Source organism: Sphaerodactylus townsendi, linkage group LG03, assembly GCF_021028975.2.
Source record: "Sphaerodactylus townsendi isolate TG3544 linkage group LG03, MPM_Stown_v2.3, whole genome shotgun sequence".
Classification (NCBI taxonomy): Eukaryota; Metazoa; Chordata; class Lepidosauria; order Squamata; family Sphaerodactylidae; genus Sphaerodactylus; species Sphaerodactylus townsendi.
Genome location: NC_059427.1, coordinates 12,144,050 through 12,164,866, shown reverse-complemented (window position 1 = coordinate 12,164,866; position 20,817 = coordinate 12,144,050). Strand labels below are relative to the sequence as shown.

The 20,817-nt window shown below is 48.0% G+C and overlaps 2 protein-coding genes across 2 annotated transcripts in view; both read right to left on the bottom strand.

The window, feature by feature from the left end:
* LOC125428885 (zinc finger protein 271-like) overlaps nucleotides 1-20,817 on the bottom strand; it is a 1,035,007-nt gene that overhangs the window by 677,414 nt on the left and 336,776 nt on the right. The window lies entirely within an intron of this gene.
* Nucleotides 1-20,817, bottom strand: part of LOC125427681 (complement C4-like) — a 93,800-nt gene that overhangs the window by 29,362 nt on the left and 43,621 nt on the right. Inside the window, exons 18-28 of the mRNA XM_048487232.1 lie at nucleotides 19,144-19,258; nucleotides 17,492-17,562; nucleotides 15,172-15,311; nucleotides 13,421-13,636; nucleotides 11,112-11,163; nucleotides 9,134-9,223; nucleotides 8,057-8,260; nucleotides 6,522-6,597; nucleotides 5,506-5,662; nucleotides 2,356-2,484; nucleotides 250-421 (exon numbers count right to left, since the gene is read on the bottom strand). Of these exons, the coding sequence (XP_048343189.1) occupies nucleotides 250-421; nucleotides 2,356-2,484; nucleotides 5,506-5,662; nucleotides 6,522-6,597; nucleotides 8,057-8,260; nucleotides 9,134-9,223; nucleotides 11,112-11,163; nucleotides 13,421-13,636; nucleotides 15,172-15,311; nucleotides 17,492-17,562; nucleotides 19,144-19,258 (1,422 nt within the window). The remainder of the gene's footprint in view (nucleotides 1-249; nucleotides 422-2,355; nucleotides 2,485-5,505; nucleotides 5,663-6,521; nucleotides 6,598-8,056; nucleotides 8,261-9,133; nucleotides 9,224-11,111; nucleotides 11,164-13,420; nucleotides 13,637-15,171; nucleotides 15,312-17,491; nucleotides 17,563-19,143; nucleotides 19,259-20,817) is intronic.

Sequence of the window (20,817 nt, the reverse complement as noted above, 5' to 3'; positions counted from 1 at the left end):
TTTGAATCTGGAGGCGGGGTGAAGGGGAACTGCACCTGGGGTGCGCGGGCCCTGCATCTTTGCCACAGCCCCTCCCACGGAATGCCCCGCCCCCATCATGCCCCGCCCAGCCCCATTGGCGCTACGCCACTGTTTGAATCCCACCACCATCAGAACCTGTTATTAAAATTTTTGAATCCCACCCCTGAATATGCCTTTAAAACTTTTAACCTCAAAACAGAGACTGATGGATTAACAGAGAGCCAGTACTTTGATCCTGTGTGGCCAGCTTCCTCAGGAGGGCATCAGCAGCGGCAATGGCCGACCGGTTGTTTGAAGTGAATGAGAGGGCGTAACTGGAGATGGCGACGGGGTAGGGGCCCAGGGATGGATCATCCAGTGAGCAGGCCAGGAAGGCAGTGGCCCGAGCTAAGCTTTGTTTCTGAAAGAGAATCAATCTTTAGAGGGAGATCTTCGTGGCGCCTTCTGACCAGGGTCTCATCTTGAAGATCGTGGGTCTGAAGTGGCAAAGTTCTTCCAGGTTTACTATGCAGGAATCATATTATTCTGGTATCACATCTGTTTCACAGGCTCCCCTTTTGTTTCTGCGCAACATTCACAAATTGCCTACATCCATCTGTAAAGCTCTACACTGTCTAAATCCGGAATGTCTCAAATACACTAAAAGCAATTTGGTGCAGAGTGGTGTTGCTTTACCCTTTGGTGCACCCACCCACCCACCCATTTATTTATTTATTTATTTAATTTTTATTTATATATCGCATTTATAAACCGCCCATCCCCGAAGGGCTCTGGGCGGTGTACACTGGTCCAGGCACAATATGACATACGATTGGCCAAAAATAATACACAGAATAAATAAATTAAAACAGGTTAAAACAATTTACAGAATCCATAAAACAAGCAGCATCAGAACAATATATATAACCGTAAGATTATGAAAGTATAAAAGTATAAAAGTATGGCGCCCAGACGCAAGGCCAAACGGGGGGTAGCAGTGTAGGTTAGATGTTATATTGGGCGTGCCAATGATGGAATGGTACGCAACACAGGGGTATCCCAGAGGGGGAATCTGTGGCCGGCCTCCCCAAAAGCCCGGTGGAACAAAACCGTTTTTGTTATTGGGGGGACCCACCTGGAGGCTGGCGATCCTAACAGCACGTTAGCTTGTTTGGCATGGAATCTGGATCATCTGGATAAACTGTTTTAAGGCCCTTTGCGGCTTGGGGCCCTCATACCTTCAGGACTGTCTCACCCCATATGTCCCAGGTAGGCCTCTGGGATCTGCTGAGGCCAACTTATTGATGGTCCCTGGCCCCTCCATGATGCGGCTGGCCTCTACCCGGGGCAGGGCTTTTACGGCCCTGGCCCCGGCCTGGTGGAACACACTTCTATCAGCTGTGCGGGCCCTGCGGGATCTTAGTGAATTCGGCCGGGTCTGTAAAAAGGAATTGTTCTGCCAGGCCTTTGGGGAGGCCAGCCACAGATTTCCCCCCCTCGAATGCTCCTCTGTTGCATGCCATACCACCATCGGCATTGCCGATATAACATCTATTCGGCACTGTCTATCCCCTCCCGGCCTTGTGATCGGGCGCCACCACCATCATTATGTACCATCATTATTTACGGGATATGTAATGCTGCTATGTTCTACTGAGTTTTAACTATGATTTTAATTAATTTACTTGATTAATTATTTATTGTGCATTATAGTTTTGTTGTATACCGCCCAAAGCCCTTCGGGATGGGCAGTTCATTAAATCTAATCATCATCATCATCAACAACAACAACAAGAAGCATGGGCAAGTGAAGACTGTTGTCAGCAGAGAGTACACCCAGAGGGTCAGGAAAATTTTGAAATCTAAATTAAACGGCGGGAATACCATCAAGGCCATCAACACCTGGGCCATACCCATCATCAGGTACACTGCGGGAATCATCAACTGGACACAGGCTGACTTGGAAGCATTGGATAGAAAAACTCGGAAGCTTATGACAATGCACCATGCCTTACACCCACGCAGTGATACTGATAGATTATACCTTCCCCGGAGATCTGGAGGCAGGGGCTTACTGCAAGTACAGCAAACAGTGGAAGAGGAGAAGCATGCACTGGCCAATTACGTGAAGGGAAGTCAAGAACAGGCATGGATTGATGTGAAGAACAGACATTTGCTGCAAACCCAGAAAACCAAACAAGAATACAGAAAAAAGCTAAAGATCTGGCAGCTGTGAAATCTACAACAACAACAACAACAACAACAACAACAACAACAACAACAACAACAACAACAACAACAACAACAACAACAACAGGTTCAGCAGGGAGCTGACAGAGCCCACTCTTCACGTACCACTTGTGTCAGCTGTTCTTCCTTCTCAGGGTCAGACTCCTTCATCTCGTAGGCGACCAAGGCGTGCTTCAGCGCAATGGCAACAAAAGCCGTTAGGGAGATACGCTCATGAGCACCAGCAACGCCACCCTTGGGAAACAGATAAGGAACTTCTTACTTGGGGGAGGGGGGGGGCGTTGTTCTTGTAGAAGACAGAACCGTTAAATTGGCAAGACTAAGAACCACTTCGTGAGGAGCAGGGGGCCTTCCTGCGTTTCTCCAAATCGGCATAAAACCACAGGAGCCTAGTGGCAACGAACTTCAACTTTCTGGGGTTGTTAACAAAATTCTTTACCCACAGAAAATATGTCCAACAGAAAACTCTATGAGATCAGCGTGCTAATAATACAGAATTTTAACTCACAATTTAGAGAGACGAGAAGAATATGCACAGTTCACTTAATCTCTGCCTTCGGGCATTTCATACGAAACCAAAATTAGTTGTCCTTCAACACTTGTCTCCAAACATCAATATTATTTAAAAGCTTTCTTTTTAAGCTGCCAGTTTAATCATACAAAACATCTTTTAACTTCTCTAACCACTCTTTTTTAAAAACTTTGAAGAGAATTTTTCTTGTAGTGTCTGGGCAAAGACGATACAAGCAGCTGCTGCTGCTGTATAAAGGACAAATTCTTGAAAAGAACATGGGATACAGACAACAAAGTTTAACAGTACCAGTACGTATACCAGCAATCATATAGCCTATGCCAGTTGAAATGCTTGCTACTATTACTTTCCTGTATTTTGAAAAATACTGGCAACATGCTTCAACTAAAGAAACTTCCAGATGTGGCTAAAGCCATTTTGTAATGCCCACTCTACAGCTTTTTCTTATTTTCTCTTTTTTAATTGAACATATTTCCTTTTGCCAAGCCTGAATCTACTGCCTATCAGCTTCATTGAATGTTTGTGGATTTTGCCCGTCTTCCTTCCTCTCCTGGAATGCTTAGTTTTAGACTGGGTAATTCACCTTGAGTCTCCGTGAGAAAGGAATACTACAAATAAATACATAAATAATGATAACTGGGACTGTTGCCAGACCTGAGGTACAGATACCCTGCTCTGATGCATGATGCCGTTCAAGCCTTGACCACTTCTAACTAGATTTCATGACTGTGGTTGTCTCCAGTGGTGGGATCCAAAAATTTTAATAACAGGTTCCCATGGTGATGGGATTCAAACTGTGGCGTAGCGCCAGTGGGGCTGAGCGAGGCACAACTGGGGCGTGGCCGGGCATTCCGGGGGTGGGGCATTCCTGGGCGGGGCTGTGGCAAGGACGCAGCCGCTGCACTGGTCCTTGGGCGGGAAACGAATGCACACAGGTGCAGGCTGCCATGCACGCAGGTGCACCTCCTGCTAGACTGCTTCAAGTTCTGCGCGCTACTGCTGAGAGGAGGGGTGAAACTAAGGCAAAAATCACGTGGCAAAATCACCAATTAGTAACCCCCTCTCGGCACACACAAATAATTAGTAACCTACTCTTGGGAACCTGTGAGAACCTGCTGGATCCCACCTCTGGTTGTCACTCTTCACAGTCTCGAATGGTTTAGATTTCTTTTGGGGTGGGGATGAGGTTTGCCTTTTGTTCTGTTCCTATCTACATGATGCCTTAAGACATATGGCAGGGTTAAAGAGTCTAGAATCCAATGCTGCTAGAGCCATTTTGCTACAGCCAGGGTGCAGGGCGGGGGGGGGGGGAGCACTTTCACAAACTTGCTAACAAAACCATGGCTATGCCTTGGATTTTTATACCATTTAAGAGAGCAAAGGTGTGGTAATCAGGCAGACTTTATTTTATTGGATTTAATATCCTGTTCATCCTGACGCAATGGCCAGGCTCACAGCAGTTTTGATATACCTTCTTTATTCATGATTGGGATGGCAAGAAGAAAAGAAGCTGGCTTTTATACCTCACTTTTCTGTACTGAAAGGAGTCTCAAAGTGGCTTACAAGCTCCTTTCCCTTCCTCTCCCGACAAGAGACACCTTGTGAGGTGGGTGGGGCTGAGAGAGTTCTAAGAGAACTGTGACTAGCCCAAAGTCACCCAGCAGGCTTCATGAGGAGGAACAGAAAACAAACCCAGGTCACCTGATTACAGTCCACCATTCTTAACCACCAAGCCACGCAGCCTAATAATAAACCTATTTTTATCTATCACGCGAGTTTTGTCTCTGGATTTAGACTCTCTCTCCCAACCAATGTCCTTAAATTCTCTGTTGTGCAATTTACTCTTGATACAGAAATGTATCTACTTATTCATTTATGTTATTTATAGTCTGCCTTTCTCACTGACACTCTAGGCCAGGGGCCGGCAACCTTTAGTACCCAAAGAGCCATTTGGCCCCACCTCCCCAAGCCCCACCCCCGCCCCCGGCCTACCCAAGCCCCCGGCCTACTTCAACCAAACGGGTGGGATAGACAGCAGCGGCGACGCCAACAACAGCAAGTTGCACTTGGGACGCGGCGAGCGCGCCTCCTTCCCCGCCCCTCTTCCTTCCTTCCTTCCTTCCTTCCTTCCTTCCTTCCTTCCTTCCGCTCGGGAGTCCTTACTTCCTCCTCTCCTTCCCAGGGGCCAGATGAGGGAAGGATGGAAAAGGACGCCGGAGGAAGGAAGGAAGGAAGGAAGGAAGGAAGGAAGGAAGGAAGGAAGGAAGGAAGGAAGGAAGGAAGGAAGGAAGGAAGGAAGGAAGGAAGGAAGGAAGGAAGGAAGGGGAAGGGAGGGAGGGAGGGAGGAAAGGAAGGAAGGGAAAGGAAGGGAGGAGGGGGCGGGGAAGGAGGCTCACTCGCTGCGTCCCAAGTGCAACTTGCAGCCGTCGGCATCGCCGCTGCAGAGCCGCAGTATGAGGACGAAAGAGCCACATGCAGCTCCAGAGCCGCGGGTTGCCGACCCCTGCTATAGGCAGATTACATAGACAGTCAAGTAGCACCAACAGGACGGGACATCCAATGAACTGTACAAAAGAGTTTGAACTATAGAAATCTGAAAACAAGCAAAAATATAAAGCAGAGCTAAACAAATCATAAGCATGATACATTAAATGAGGCTGGGATGGCACCAGGCCAACACCACCAGGTGTGCAGGGAACCGCAAGACCGGCACAAAGACTCACTTGCATTCCCCGATCCCAGACTGGTTGTGGATCCTGGAAAGAACCATCAGACTCTTGGTTCCTCAGCAGCCACTGCACCGACTTTCGGATCCCAGCCTCATCCACGGACTGATAATCGCGGGCCAGAGAAAAAACCTTCACCACAAAAGCTGTCAGCCTGCAGGGCGTTGAAGAAATTGGCGTGGGGAAGGGCGGGTTGGCAGGGTTCAAAATCCACACTCAGACACTATAGCATTTATTTATTTTAAGTATCCCTCCTTCCTTGCTTCAAGGCAGCTTACAACAAGGGTTAAAATATCCTCAGCTAAAACCAAAGGTAAACTAGCATGGCCCAAGTCCCTTCCCTCTTTAAAAGATGGCTGCCGTTCAAACCCCCTCAAAAGCACCAGACAGTCAGCACTTCCTGGAGACCTCCAAGGAGGGGGCTCCCCCATCTACCCCGGGAGCTCTTCCACAGAGCCAGAGCCATGATAGAAAAGACTCGGGCTCTGGCTGAAGCCAGACTGGCCACCCTGAGTGATGGGATATAGCCAACAAATGGCTGCTGGATGCCTGATTAATTCACTGTGTAACAAAGCTCAGTGATGCCCCTTAGCACAGGGCCGGAACAAGGGGGAACTGCGTCCGGGGCTCGCGTGTGCCTTGTGCCCCTGCCATGTCCCCAGGATGCTTCTTCCATGCCCCGCCATGCCTCGCTATGCCCTCAAGACCGCACATCGCCGGTGCATTGGCGGCTCCCCCTTAAGTCCTCCTTTGGTGCTAATGCTTTCATTGCCTTAGCCTCACAGCCATGCCATGAGACAAGTTAAAGTGAGAGGCAGTAACTTGATGAGGTCACCCAGTCAACACTATGACCAGGCAGGGTATCAATCATGCCATGAAACACAGAATATTGGTCTCGGCTGGTGGAACCCAGGGGCCTCAGGATCAGAATTCATCCTAAAGACGGCATCTGCGCCACTCCCTCAAAGTTCATTAGGGAAACCGGCTCGTTCCATAGTGGTTCTGGGTCTTACCAAGTACTGCTGGGCAAACTGAGAAAAATTCCATAGGATCCATCTGATTTCTGGAAATCAAGCATTCGCTCATAGCCTGTAGAGTGAGATACAAGACAGCACATGGAGCCACGTTATCCTACTCCCTGCCTGAAAGACTGAACCATGGTCCTTTGCTCCTTCTTGGAATGACATTTAAGAACATAAGAACATAAGAACAAGCCAGCTGGATCAGACCAGAGTCCATCTAGTCCAGCTCTCTGCTACTCGCAGTGGCCCACCAGGTGCCTTTGGGAGCTCACATGCAGGATGTGAAAGCAATGGCCTTCTGTGGCTGCTGTTGCTCCCGAGCACCTGGACTGTTAAGGCATTTGCAATCTCAAATCAAAGAGGATCAAGATTGGTAGCCAAAAATCGACTTCTCCTCCATAAATCTGTCCAAGCCCCCTTTAAAGCTATCCAGGTTAGTGGCCATCACCACCTCCTGTGGCAGCATATTCCAAACACCAATCACACATTGCGTGAAGAAGTGTTTCCTCTTATTAGTCCTAATTCTTCCCCCCAGCATTTTCAATGGATGCCCCCTGGTTCTAGTATTGTGAGAAAGAGAGAAAAATTTCCCTCTGTCATTTCATTCCCATGCATACTTTGTTAGACTTCAATCATATTCCCCTCAGCCGTCTCCTCTCCAAACGAAAGAGTCCCAAACGCTGCAGCCTCTCCTCATAAGGAAGGTGCTCCAGTCCCTCAATCATCCTTGTTGCCCTTCTCTGCACTTTTTCTATCTCCTCAATATCCTTTTTGAGATGCGGCGACCAGAACTGGACACAGTACTTCAAGTGTGGTCGCACCACTGCTTTATATAAGGGCATGACAATCTTTGCAGTTTTATTATCAATTCCTTTCCTAATGATCCCCAGCATAGAGTTTGCCTTTTTCACAGCTGCCATGCATTGAGTTCAGTCACTCGGATGGATGCCTCTAGAAAGCTCATAAACAGGACGCGATAGTTACAGCCAGTCACGGTTCTTTATGCCCAACATCTGGTAGTCAGAGGCAAATTGCATCTGAACACAGAAGGCCCATTCTACATTTAATAGTTATGGCCAACAACCACACAAAATGTTCTACAGCAGGGATTCCCAACATGTTGTCCCTGGGTACCAATACCTGTTCTGGTGCCCAAAAACTGCTTTTTAAAAGTGGGTGGGGGTTTTTGCCCAACAGGCAAAAACTGACTGGCTACTGGAGATTTGATTGGCTGCTTTGGCAGCAGCTGCCACCACAGTGCAAGGATCTTCACTGTGGGACTGAAGGGAAGCTGCAACCGCCATTTTGTGCCTGGCCCCGCCTCCTGCAGCAGCTGCTATTTGGCAGCCATTTTGTGGCTCCACCCACCATGATGTGTTTGAATCCAAAGGTGCTTGCAACTCAAATATGTTGGGGATCCTGTTCTACAGGATTCACATTTATCTACTAAAGAGCTTGCACACTGCTATATTACATGAAGTAACCCTTTACGTCCCCCCTCATTTAACCCTGAATGCATCAGTCACCTGTGCGTAGGTTTTGCAGGGCTTTTTGCTTGCTCTCTTCTTTCAGCTTGATCCACAGCTCTGTCTTGTCCAGGTACTTCATTGCATAGATCGCGGGAGCCAGTAAAACCATGGTTTGCTCCCCACATCCATTTGGAACCTGAAGCAATTTCGACACACCCTCCGGCGACAGAGAGTTCTCTAGGGTATCTGTCGGCACCGATCCTGCACCCAAGATGAAAGGTTCACAGCGGATCACACGAAAAACGGAAAAACAATGAACAGGATATGCTAAGAAAGACACCAATATACACTATAAAGATCCAATATACACTATAAAGCCTGTTCCAGGTATTACATATCTAGATTTCCTGCCTTGATTACCACAACTATAAAGTGGAGACTGGAAATCCCCAACGCCAAGCTATTTCTTTGTCTACCGAAGAAAAGCATTTTGGGATACTCATTGGGCTGCCAAAGTGTACAGAGGAGGGATCAGTGGAAATCGTCCTTCATATCCACAGAAATCTAAAAGGAAGCCAGGCCTGTAATTCTCAGGATTTCAAATGTGAAAACCTGGGAAACCTTGCGGTCCTATGTAGAAATTGCTGCTCTCGCATACAATTGCTAAATAAAACCCCCTTTTTAAAAGGGGGAGATATGAAATGGAGAAACTGCATGAGGGATATGGCATGAGAAATGGCATGAATGCAGAGGCGTAGCGTCAACGGGGCCAGGTGGGGCATGACGCTCGGCATGGCATGGTGCTCCGGGGGCGTTCCGGAGCGGGGGCAGAGGGCACCACGGCAGGGGTGCAGGGCGCACGCGCGCCCCTCGCTCTGCTCCTGCAATGCCATCTACTTCCTCCAGCACCAGAAGAAGATCTCTCTGAACAGCAGTGAAAAGAGAGCTGAGGGAAAAACTGAACCCATCCCTCTTGATGTGCAATGAATTCGAAGGGAAAACGCCTCCTCACATGCCAACAGGAAGCGTGCCTTTGCAGCTCCTTTCAGCTGGAAAATTCTTTCCCACAGCTGGCCTGCGCATGCACAGTCCCAATGTGGGATGGCAACGAAGAACAAAGTTGAACTTTCCCACCTGTCAAACGGACATTTATCTTGAAGTCTCCGTCAGGAATGGCGTTGGAGGGCACGTTTCCTGAAATCACCTCGCTTCTAGAGAGGCCGTCTGTCCAAGAGAGGGGGGAAAGGTGAAAGATTAGTTCCTCTCTACTCCAACCAGGGCTACCAATGTCATGTTGGAAAGTTCCTGGAGATTTGGGGGAGGAGCCTGGGCAGGCCGGGGCTTAGGGAAGGGAGGAGGCTCAGTGGGGTGTAATTTTATGGAGTCCGTCCCCTAAAGCAGCTAGGCAATGTGATAACACTGCTCTACCCTGTAGTCAAAGCTATGCCGAAATCTCTGAGTTTCTTACCACATGGTGTGTGTGGGGGTGTGTGTGTGTGAGCTGCTCCTATATCTCTGATGATTTTTCTGCGTTTCTCAGAACTGGCTTTGGACAGTTGGGTTCCTGCTTTGCTAATAAAAAAAGACTTCTTTTACCAGTATCAGAGACTGGTTAATGACCAAAGACAAAGAACCCTAAACTGATCAATTCTCTCCAGCCTCGCCTGGAGATTGGCAACCCTAAATCCATCCCAACAGGCCCTGCACACTTTCTTACAATGATTAAATCTATAATTTCCCTGCCCTGTCCTAGTACAGACTGCCACACGCCATCCCCTACTCCTGCAAACATCTGGTATTCGAGAGCACAGTCCTCTGGAAACTTCCTAACGTTCTTGGGAGAGCTATTTTGCCTTCCACTCCCATCCGTCCTCTGGGGTCTGCCCATCGCAGGTTAACGGCAGCGCAGGTAGGATACTTCTATGAAATCAAGACATGTGGCAAATCACGACTCCCCACTACCCCCGAAGCACTTGCAGAAGAAATAGCTCCTGCTGCTAGTCTAAGAAATTATCAGAGGGCAAGTCCATCTTACCCCCTGTCCGGGGGTTGCTGCAACGGCACGACCCGGACTCGTTCAGCCGAGGGGCGGGGCCTGCCACGAGCCGGCAGTGGGACCCAGCAAGGGCACGCCCACGCGAGGGAGCGTCGACGGGCTGCAGGAAGGGCAGCGAAGTGGCCACGACGCAGCTCAGCAGGAGCTCGTCGGGCCTTCAGCGGAGCGCGGGAGCGAGGAGGGGACGCCCCAGAAGCCCCGGCGAGGGCTTATAAGGCGGAGAGAGACGGGCGGGTGAGGCTTCGCACAGCGGGACGTGGGAGGGCGTTGTGGGAGCTGGGAGGTGGAGAACGGAGGACGGGTGGGAAAGTGGAAGGAGTGAGAGGGAGAAGCGTGGAAGGAGGAGGCAGTAGGGTCCCAAGGGACCGGCATTGCGGAGAAGAGATAGAGAGGGGGGAGAAAGAGAAAGGGGAAACTAAGAAGGAGAAGAACGGAGAGGAGTGTGAAAGGCACAGAGATAGGAGAAAGGAAGGAGGAGAGAACGAGTGGGGAAGGCTCACGGGAGCGAGGGCCAGCAACGTTTACTGGCGGGAGGGGGACTGGCTGGGACAACCCTAGCAGGCAGGGCGGCCGAGAACCCTGGCCTAGGGTAGGGAGTGCCTTCAGCAGCAGAAAGGGAGGGTACTCCCCCCCCCCCCGTCAGCACCCTGTGGTTCAGGCAGCTGACTTTGTTGAGAGCCCCAAAGACCGGGGCTGCAGTCGAGGAGACCAACACCTCGGAAAGGGACGGTGGGACGGCTTGTCAGCCCCACTCACAGGAGAGGGAGGAGGATCGCCACACCCCCAAAATCAGATCCACTAGCTCAGTCAGAGAAAGTATGAAGAGAACGCCTTCCAACCGGCTCCCGATTATGAGTCTGGGCGTATTTCAACTGCATATTGTTTCTCAGTAGTCTTATTTTATCTTTCACTTCTGAGTTTTAAATGCTCATTAACCATACGAGACAGGATGAAATAAAACCATTAAAAAACCTTACGAGCCACAATATAGGGAGTTTCAACTGTACTGCGCCCCCTACCTTCAGGAACTGAATTCAGCTCTGTTTTCTTCCCTACCTGGGTTATCCAGAGGGATGGTGAACTCCTCTGTTTCGATGGCGCCCTCTCTCTGTGAATGGAAAAGAGATGGAGTGAGTATGGGTATGCTAAAGCCAAAGGGCAACGAGAGTGACTTAGATGAGAAATATGCAGAATTGGAGAAGAAACTAATATTAAAATGGTATAGAACACCGAAACAGTTGGCATATATGATAGAGCAGTGATGGCGAACCTATGGCACGGGTGCCAGAGGTGGCACTCAGAGCCCTCTCTGTGGGCATGCGTACACAGAGTTCGTCATGTGATAATAATGTAATTATTCCAGGGAGATTATTAGCATTAAACCTAAGACCTAGCTTTGGGGAAGCAGTGTAGGTAACCCTGTTAAGCGCTGTTAAACCCTACTGATTTTCCTGGGAAGAACGAAAGCGTGATCCTTTGCCTAGGAGTAAGCTCGGTTGCTGGCAATGGGGTTTGTTTCTGAGTAAACCCTCCTAGGGTCGTGATTCACCCGTTTGAAGCACTGCACAGCTGCTTCAAAGCAAAGCCACCGACTACCACCAAGCTTACTCCCAAGTAACGCACGCCTTGGAGCCAACCATTTTTTCTATACTAAAAACTCAGTATTCAGGTTAAATTGCCGTGTTGGCACTTTGTGATAAATAAATGGGTTTTGGGTTGCAGTTTGGGCACTCGTCTCGAAAAGGTTCGCCATCACTGTGATAGAGGGACTGAGCACGAAATGTTGGCATTGTGGGGATAAAAATGCAATTTACTCCCACTTGTGGTTAGAATGTCCAGAGGTAAAACACCTGTGGGAAAATGTTACAATGTATATGGAAAAATATGTGAAGGTAAAAATAAAGGCAAATATAGATCTATTATTTATAGGCGTACTGGATTATACAATAATAGAACAAAGAAAGAGAATGCTATTTAAACTTATGATCAGAGCGGCCCATGCAGTAATAGCATCAGGGTGGAAGGACAAAAGAATCTGGACAATACAGAAATGGTTGGAATATATATATGGGAACAAATACAATTGGAAATTTTTGACGTAATGTCAAGAAACCAAATATGGCAAGAAAAACAAAAAGATATGAAGTGGATCTGGACTGAATTCAAAGACTGGTGAAACGAAATCGGAATCACAGAAGAAAACTGGAAAAGAAGATTAGAAAGAATGGGCCTGCTGCTGCACATTTAAAGAAGAAAAGAAGAAGGGGGGAGGGGGGGAAAGGGGGTAAAAGGATATGGAGGATGAAATATAAAGATATATAATATAAATCTGTAACAATCCAAAACATCAATAACAAATTTAAAAAATGAAATGAGAGTGACTTAGATGACAAGAGGGCTGCCACGGAATCCCAACTGCAGAGGCGTAGCAAGGGGGGGGAACGTGCCCAGTGCACCGGTGTGTCCTCCGCCCCCGGCCCACACTTGCCACACCCCCACAGGGGTGCGCAAGGGGTGCATTGCGCATTTCCCCGCCCCCTTGGAGCTACGACTCTGCCCAACTGGGCCAAAACAGCGCTGTTCACTCAAGCTGATCCATCTGGCCTGCCGGGGAGATTGTAATTTTAAGTATTCCATCACTTGTTTCAGCCTCTCATGGGTATTGGTGTGTGTGTGTGTGTGTGTGTGTGTGTTATCGCCATCTGTGTTAATTAAACTATTAGATCTATTTGAACAAATTGATTTTATGTATTAACCCTGTATTGTTGGTGCTGCTCTGACAAATACAATAAATAAATACAGTCACAAGAATAGCACTGACCCCAGGAGCAGCCAAAGCACACTTGTTTGTTCTGTCTGTGTCTCTACGTGTGAGCACAGCTGGGGAAGAGGGCGCAAATTAATGATGGCCGTAGTAGTAATACTAGTAAACCCTAATCCTGGGAGACTAGTATATAGTTATGTTTTCTGATGATCCTGAGCTATAGTTTGGGATCTAGAAAGGAACCAGGCATCCAGAGTAGTAGCAGTAGTAGTAGTAGTAGTAGTTTGGATTTATATCCCCTCTTTCTCTCCTGCAGGAGACTCAAAGGGGCTTACAATCTCCTTGCCCTTCCCCCCTCACAACAAACACCGTGTGAGGTGGGTGGGGCTGAGAGAGCTCTGAGAAGCTGTGACTAGCCCAAGGTCACCCAGCTGGCGTGTGTGGGAGTGTACAGGCTAATCTGAATTCCCCAGATAAGCCTCCACAGCTCAGGTGGCAGAGCTGGGAATCAAACCCGGTTCCTCCAGATTAGATACACGAGCTCTTAACCTCCTAAGCCACTGCTGCTCCAGAGATATCCTCAGTGATGGGAACTTCTTACCTCAATCCGTAGGGTCTTGGTAACTCTGTCCCCAGCTCCCCAGCCACCTACAACAGTGGCTGTAACAGTGATAGGGATGTTGCTTGTTCCCATAGGGACCAAAACGAAGGGAACAGGTACAGCCGAATTCCGAGGAACCACTATTTTCTTCTTCTGAGTTGGGCCCATGGTTGCTGGAGAACAGATGCCCTCAGCAGGATGTAGGAAGACTGAGGCCTAAATAGGAAATGGGGAGTGAGAGAGAGGGGGGGAAGAGAGACAGAGAAAGTGGGCAGTAAAGTTGGGTTCATTATTTTTATGTTTTGTGCTGCAAGCTTTCACCTGTTTCACCTTAGTCGTTCAATCAGCAGGGTCAGTTTTAACTAGTGAGAGCAAGGAGGGGAATGGGGGCTAGGGAGATTAAGAATCCACTGGCATTGCCAAAAGTGATGTCATGTCACTCTAGGAATTCCCAGAAACTCTATGGTTAAAACTGTCATAGCGAGAGACAACCCTGCTGAAAACATTCCAATGGGAGCTAATAGATGGGGGGTACACATTTGAGGGTCCATACCTTTGGCCCCCATGAACCAAACTTCACCAAACCTGGGTGGTATCATCAGGAGAGTCACCTACTGATACCACCCAGGTTTTGTGAAGTTTGGTCCAGGGAGTCCAAAGCTATGGACTCCCAAAGGGGTGCCCCCATCCCCCATTGTTTCCAATGGGAGCTGATAGGAGATGGGGGCTACACATTTGAGGGTCCATAACTTTGGCCCCCATGAACCAAACTTCACCAAACCTGGGTAATATCATCAGGAGGGTCTCCTAAAGATACTCTTAAATTTTGGTGCTGCTAGCTTAACAATTGCACCCCTGACAACAAGCACACACACACACACACACCCCGATGGGGCAGGCCTAGATGTCTTCACTAGAAACATGCTGCAGTGAGGATGTTGGAACCTGGATAAAAAGGTGCTGATTCTTTTGAAACTTGGTTGTATCTGGATTAAATTTTCAGTGGGAATTCGGCCAACAGGAAACATGGGTCTAACCTACCATTATCTGTTAGATGCTAGTTTTCAGTATCATTATTGCAATGGTTACTATAATTGTTCAATCGTGAGCCACCATTTATCAGGATTAGCCTGGGTCCAACAAACCAGGATCTGAAACCATGGTTTGAAGATCCTTTGTGACTTCAATTCGAGTTTCACAAACTAACCATGATTTTTGCAGTCTGTCCGAACCATCAGAAAGCTGAACACATTTTGAAAGAAAAATTGTTGCTTGAAATGTGTACGCTCCTCCCACTTTGATTTTGGAAAAGAAATTCTGTGGGTTTCTGCAGCATTGATTCCTCTCAAGCTGCTTTTAACTGTTTTAAAAAGCAATAGGTCTTCTATAAAGGTATAGGTATAGATTGTTTCAAATGTCTAGAACAGTGGTTCTCAACCTTCCTAATGCCGCGACCCTTTAATACAGTTCCTCATGTTGTGGTGACCCCCAACCCTAACATTTGTTCATTTTACAGATGGAGAACACTGATGCAGAGAGTCTTAGGCGACCCCTGTGAAAGGGTCATTCGACCCCAAAAGGGGTCGCGACCCCCAGCTTGAGAACCACTGGTCTAGAACCTCATAGATTATAAAACAACAAACAAAGCATATGAATAAATGAATACTAATTCTGCCATATCGAGCTTACAAAAATTCTGTAATAGCAAAAGGGAATCTGCAAGTTCGCAGCATTGTCTGACTTTTGCTTACTGTGATCGACTTAGACAAATAGTTGTACAGAACTGGACGAAGTTCTATCTGTTCAAACCGTTTCACCGAATACGGCAGCCTCAGAGAAATGTGGAAATCTTGGAAGACTACGATTCGAAGAGGGTCCGAGACACAGATTCCTGAAAACAAAATTCCACATGAGCGTTGGTGGATGGCACGCGGCAGTGAAAGGAGGATGACCAGGTAAGAACATAAGAACGTAAGAACTAGCCTGCTGGATCAGACCAGAGTCCATCTAGTCCAGCACTCTATTACTCGCAGTGGCCCACCAGGTGCCTTTGGGAGCTCACATGCAGGATGTGAAAGCAATGGCCTTCTGCTGCTGCTGTTCCTGAGCACCTGGTCTGCTAAGGCATTTGCAATCTGAGATCAAGGAGGATCAAGATTGGTAGCCATAGATCGACTTCTCCTCCACGAATCTGTCCAAGCCCTTTATACAGCTATCCAGGTTAGTGGCCATCACCACCTCCTGTGGCAGCATATTCCAAACACCAATCACACGTTGCGTGAAGAAGTGTTTCCTTTTATTAGTCCTAATTCTTCCCCCCAGCATTTTCAATGAATGCCCCCTGGTGGATAGATGAAATGTTGTTGTTTTGCCTGTTTGCATGTTCTAGGCCAGGGGTAGGGAACCTGCGGCTCTCCAGATGTTCAGGAACTACAATTCCCATCAGCCCCTGCCAGCATGGCCAATTGGCCATGCTGACAGGGGCTGATGGGAATTGTAGTTTTTGAACATCTGGAGAGCCGCAGGTTCCCTACCCCTGTTCTAGGCAAACAGACCAGTTTGCATGGAGAAAATGGCTGCTTTGAACGATGGACTCTATGGTTTTATATCCAGTTGAAGTCCCTCCCCTCCTTAAACCACATCCTCTTGAGGCTCCACCCTCTTGAGTCTCCTGGCATTCCCCAACCCAAGGCTGGCAACCCTAACAGAGACGTTGAACTACCTTCTGACCTTGTATTTGAATTAGGGCTCTAGGTTAGGAAATACCTGGAGGCTTTGGAGTGGAGCCTGAGGAAGGTGGGGTTTGGGGAGGGTAGGTAGGGTATAATGTAGGCTGACCAGACGTCCCGCTTTTGGCGGGACAGTCCCGCCTTCAAACAATTTGTCCCGCGTCCCGCGGGTTACTTCAAGTGTCCTGATTTTTGGAAGGCTGCCACACTGCCTTCTGGGGTGCAAGGCAGTGCGGCAGCCTCCTGCGCGCGTGGCCACTGGGGCGCATGGCCTTGTGGGGCGCTCCCATTTCCCGCCCTGTCACAGGACAGGAAACGGGAGTGCCCCAGAAGGTCCGTGCGCTCCTGCGGCTGCACGCGTATGTGCGTGGCCGCCCGCCTACCCGCCCGTCCCGGTTCACAAAGGTGACCATCTGGTCACCTTAGTATAATGCCATATGGTCGGCCCTCCAAAGCGGCCATTTTTTCCCCAGGGGAACTGATCTCTGTCGGCGTAGATCAGGTGCAAATCTTGGGAGATCTGCAGGCCGCACCTGGAGGTCAGAAATGCTCATTTGGTTTGGGATATCTGGCCCTGGACTTTGATGTCAGACTGTGTTCTATAACCCTATGCTGTGACACCCTGTGGTTGCTGGTGGCCTTGGTTGGTTGGAGTGGATGGGCTGAGAGGAGGGTGTGCTGTCCCTGAAGTGTTCCTGAAATGAAGAAAATCTGGATTCTGCAGGTGCTTAGTTCCTGGGTCAAAACCCAAAAGTCAATTGGGAAGGTAGAAGGAAGGAGAGGCCTTTGCTGTAGATCAGCTTCAGGGCCACAGAGCAGGGGCCTTTCCCTGTCTAGCTGCACTCCTCACTTCAAGATATATTTGTGTAAATACAGGTGTGATGGAATAGTACTGTAAAACTAGCAAAGTCACAGATGACTGTGAAAAGCATCTTTGCCTTTTGATCTCCTGGAGGGAGGACAGGAAACTATGCAGAGGTGCCAGGATGAAACTTCAAAGGCCTAAGTTACCTCATGGCCTGAACAGAGGAAAACAAAGGTTTTGGAATTCCATCTTGAGACGTAGTCAGAGAAGCATCTCTGGGCCATGGGTTCCCGGAATGGGGACAAAGAACCAAAAGGAATGTAACCAGTTGAGCAACCTCCATGCATTTAAGTTTTATTTCTTTGATTTCTGTTTTTCAATAAAAATCGTTGAGACCTCAGCTGGTTGGAGTTATTGGAGAAAAGAACCCAGGTTTTACTGAAACAAGCGTGGCTCTCCCAGGCTTGCTTTCATGATAACAGGTGTCACAAGAGTTCGATTCATACACTAGTACGAAACAATAGATGCTCAGCTCACCTTTCTCAGCTGAGATGCTTATGGCCTGTATCTCCCAGGTGGTGATGGAGTCAGGAAGCCGCACATCTACCCTGTGGAAGACGGACAGGAGGCCTCATTTGCCTGGCAAAAAGACAGACTATACCCTTTTCCAACAAAAGATCTAAGCGTGGTTGTTTGTGATGCAGTGGAAGTAAAAATAGTGTGTTTCTGCTGTAGAAAATAGTCCCTAATGTTTATGAGCATTAAATACTCTTTTTTAAGCTTAGACTTCTTCAGAACCTGAGAGCAATATGGGGAGATGTGGTCTCGATCTCTATAAAGTTGATGAATAAAGTTTGTTTTCCTTGCCAACTTGCAGACATGTGGTTTTTCTTTTTCTCTCTCTTTTACATGAGCAATCTTCAAAATTTTGCAGAGTGTATATTAGAATAGCCGCCGCTTGGAGGACAGTTCTACCTCCCATTAAGAAGGAAGGAAGGAAGGAAGGAAGGAAGGAAGGAAGGAAGGAAGGAAGGAAGGAAGGAAGGAAGGAAGGAAGGAAGGAAGGAAGGAAGGAAGGAAGGAAGGAAGGAAGGAAGGAAGGAAGGAAAGAAGGAAGGAAGGAAGGAAGGAAGGAAGGAAGGAAGGAAGGAAGGAAGGAAGGAAGGAAGGAAGGAAGGAAGGAAGGAAGGAAGGAAGGAAGGAAGGAAGGAAGGAAGGAAGGAAGGAAGGAAGGAAGGAAGGAAGGAAGGAAGGATGCATTCACCTATTGACCTTGCTATCTTCATTGTTACTCCCAGGCTACAGACTTCTTTGTGACTCACATACCAGGCTACTCTATTCAGAGGGCCTCAACTTTTGACCTCACAGTATATATACTCCACTTGCTTTCCATTCCTACTATCAGATCCTCTGAAGATGCCAGCCACAGATGCAGGCATAAAGTTTATTTATTTCTTTGATTTGAATTTTCACAATAAAACTCCTTGAGAACTCAGCTGGTGTGGAGTTTTGGAGCAAAGAACCCAGGTGTTACAGAATAAGGCTTGGCCCCCTCAGGCTTGGTTGCATGACAGGCTCCATCCCCAAATCTCCTGGAGTTTCCCAACCTGAATCAAGCAACCCACCACATCTCCCACCAATACCCAAAGGGCAGCTGCCAATCTTTCAACCAGGATCTGCAAATGTGACAATGGTCGTTTCCCCACTTACCTGCTGCTGCGCGCTACTCTCCCCAAGTAGCGCGGGGTCCCCCGGCACTCCCCACTACAGGGGCGGCGACAACACAGCCGCCCCGACGCGGCCGCTCTCGTCTCAGCGCGAGTCATTCCTGGCGCTCCTCAAAACGGCATCTTTTGATGACCCCACACAGAGCGCAGAGCGCGGGGTCGTGGGGAAGCCCAGGAGCGCGCCAGAAATGATGCACGCTGGGAGTAGCGCGCAGCAACCTTGGGTCGAGGTAAGTGGGGAAACGACCTTTGCCTTCCTAGCTTCCTACTCTTTATTTACTGGACTGCTTCCTCTCAGTTTGCCTGAGGGTTAGATTTTCCCTGTAGACTTCAGGCGTAACAACTTGTGATTTTGCCTTCAAGCTACTGTTCTAAGTTTGCCCTAGTCTTGGCATCCAGGGCTAATTTCTGCCAACCCGAAGAAGGATGACAATATTGCAGGAATAACACAACATTGCTCACTTTTCGGTCCCTTCCACCTTTTCTGTTTTCCAAAGCCAGCTCTCGGGAAAGAAACTCCGGACTTTACCAAAATCTTCATCAAAGAAATCATCATCTTCTTCTTCTTGGCCATGAGCTACAGAAAGAGAGGTAATCCCAGGATGAGACTGACTCTTTTGTAACTTCTTTAATAAAACTTTCATTTACCTTCATGTCTGTGAGTTCCGGTTCAGACCGACTTGCTGGGGATGCTACAACTCAAAAGGCCAGGTTGTTGGACATTTTGCAAAACATTTTTCCAAAACATTTGGAAGAAATGTTTAGACATATGATAGCAGTAGCCAGGGTAACATTCATAGTGCGGTGGAAAGCAGAAGAGCGTCCACCACAGGAAGGGGAAAATAAACTAACGAATATGCAGTAATTGCAGAATTAACGAACTGAGCGAACAAAAGACCCATTAAAGAATTACAAGATAAATATTCATACTATTCCTAAAAAACGAGGAGTAATGAAGGACATATATGAATTATTAATAGTATTCCTGATATATTATCCTGAAAAATCCATTTAAAAGGAGGGGGAACCTTTAAAATATATTCTGGAAAGATGATCAAAATAGATGAATTCAATTAAATATTTGAGAAGTATTTTGAGAAATGAATAATAATCACCACTGCAAGTATCCTTTTTATCTATTTTATTTCGTTACAATTCACTGTACAATACTAATTAACATCAGTATCAGATTTATGAAGTATTGTGTAGGGTATTCTATGATTTCTGTCAAGAATATTAGGATAATCACTATTTAGCGCCCATTATTATATGATTATTTACAGTTCGTAACTGTTATAATCATTTATTGTTTATTGCTTATCTATATATATAAAAAGCTAACAGTGTATTTGTTAGTGGTAGTATAACTCAGTAACTGCTGGGCCAATTCCTCTGAAAATTCCCAGCCACTATAGCCAGCCAGGCGAGAGGATGCATGTTTGCATGAGCACGTACTGCTGGCCTCTGCAATTGATTTGCTGCTACTGTTCCTTTCCCATTTCACCACAATAAGCCACAGCAACGCGTGGCCGGGCCCCGCTAGTTATACATACATACATACATACATACATACATACATACATACATACATACATACATACATACATACATACATACATGCATGCATGCATGCATGCATGCATAATTATGCATACATACAGCTTGGCCTGAAGGGGCTGTGTGCGTGGGCTGCAGGCTGGAGCCTTGCTGGAGGTTGCCCAGACATCCCAGCCGCTGCCTTAGCCCGAGAAGGCCACTATGTCACAGCCGGAAGACCTGGGCAACTTCCAGCAGGGCTCCAGCCCACGCACACAGCCCTGCTGGAGGTTGCCCATGCCTCCTGGCCATGCCGCGCTGGCCTTCTCGGGCTAGGGCAGCAGCTGGGACACCTGAGCAACCTCCGGGGGGAGGAAGGAAGCCCCATCCACGCCACCGGGAGGCTCGTGCTCAGCAGCCCGGCGGCCCAGGTCCTTGGGTGGGGGCTGGATGGGTGTAAAGGATTCAATGGTGTTGATGGTGAAGTAACCTTGAGTGCATTCCACAGCCCGGGCGATGGGCCAGATGCATCGGCGGAGACTTTATCTTTGCGCGGGAGATGAAGACTCCGTTCCCATGGGAAGCAGGAAGGGGGGATGG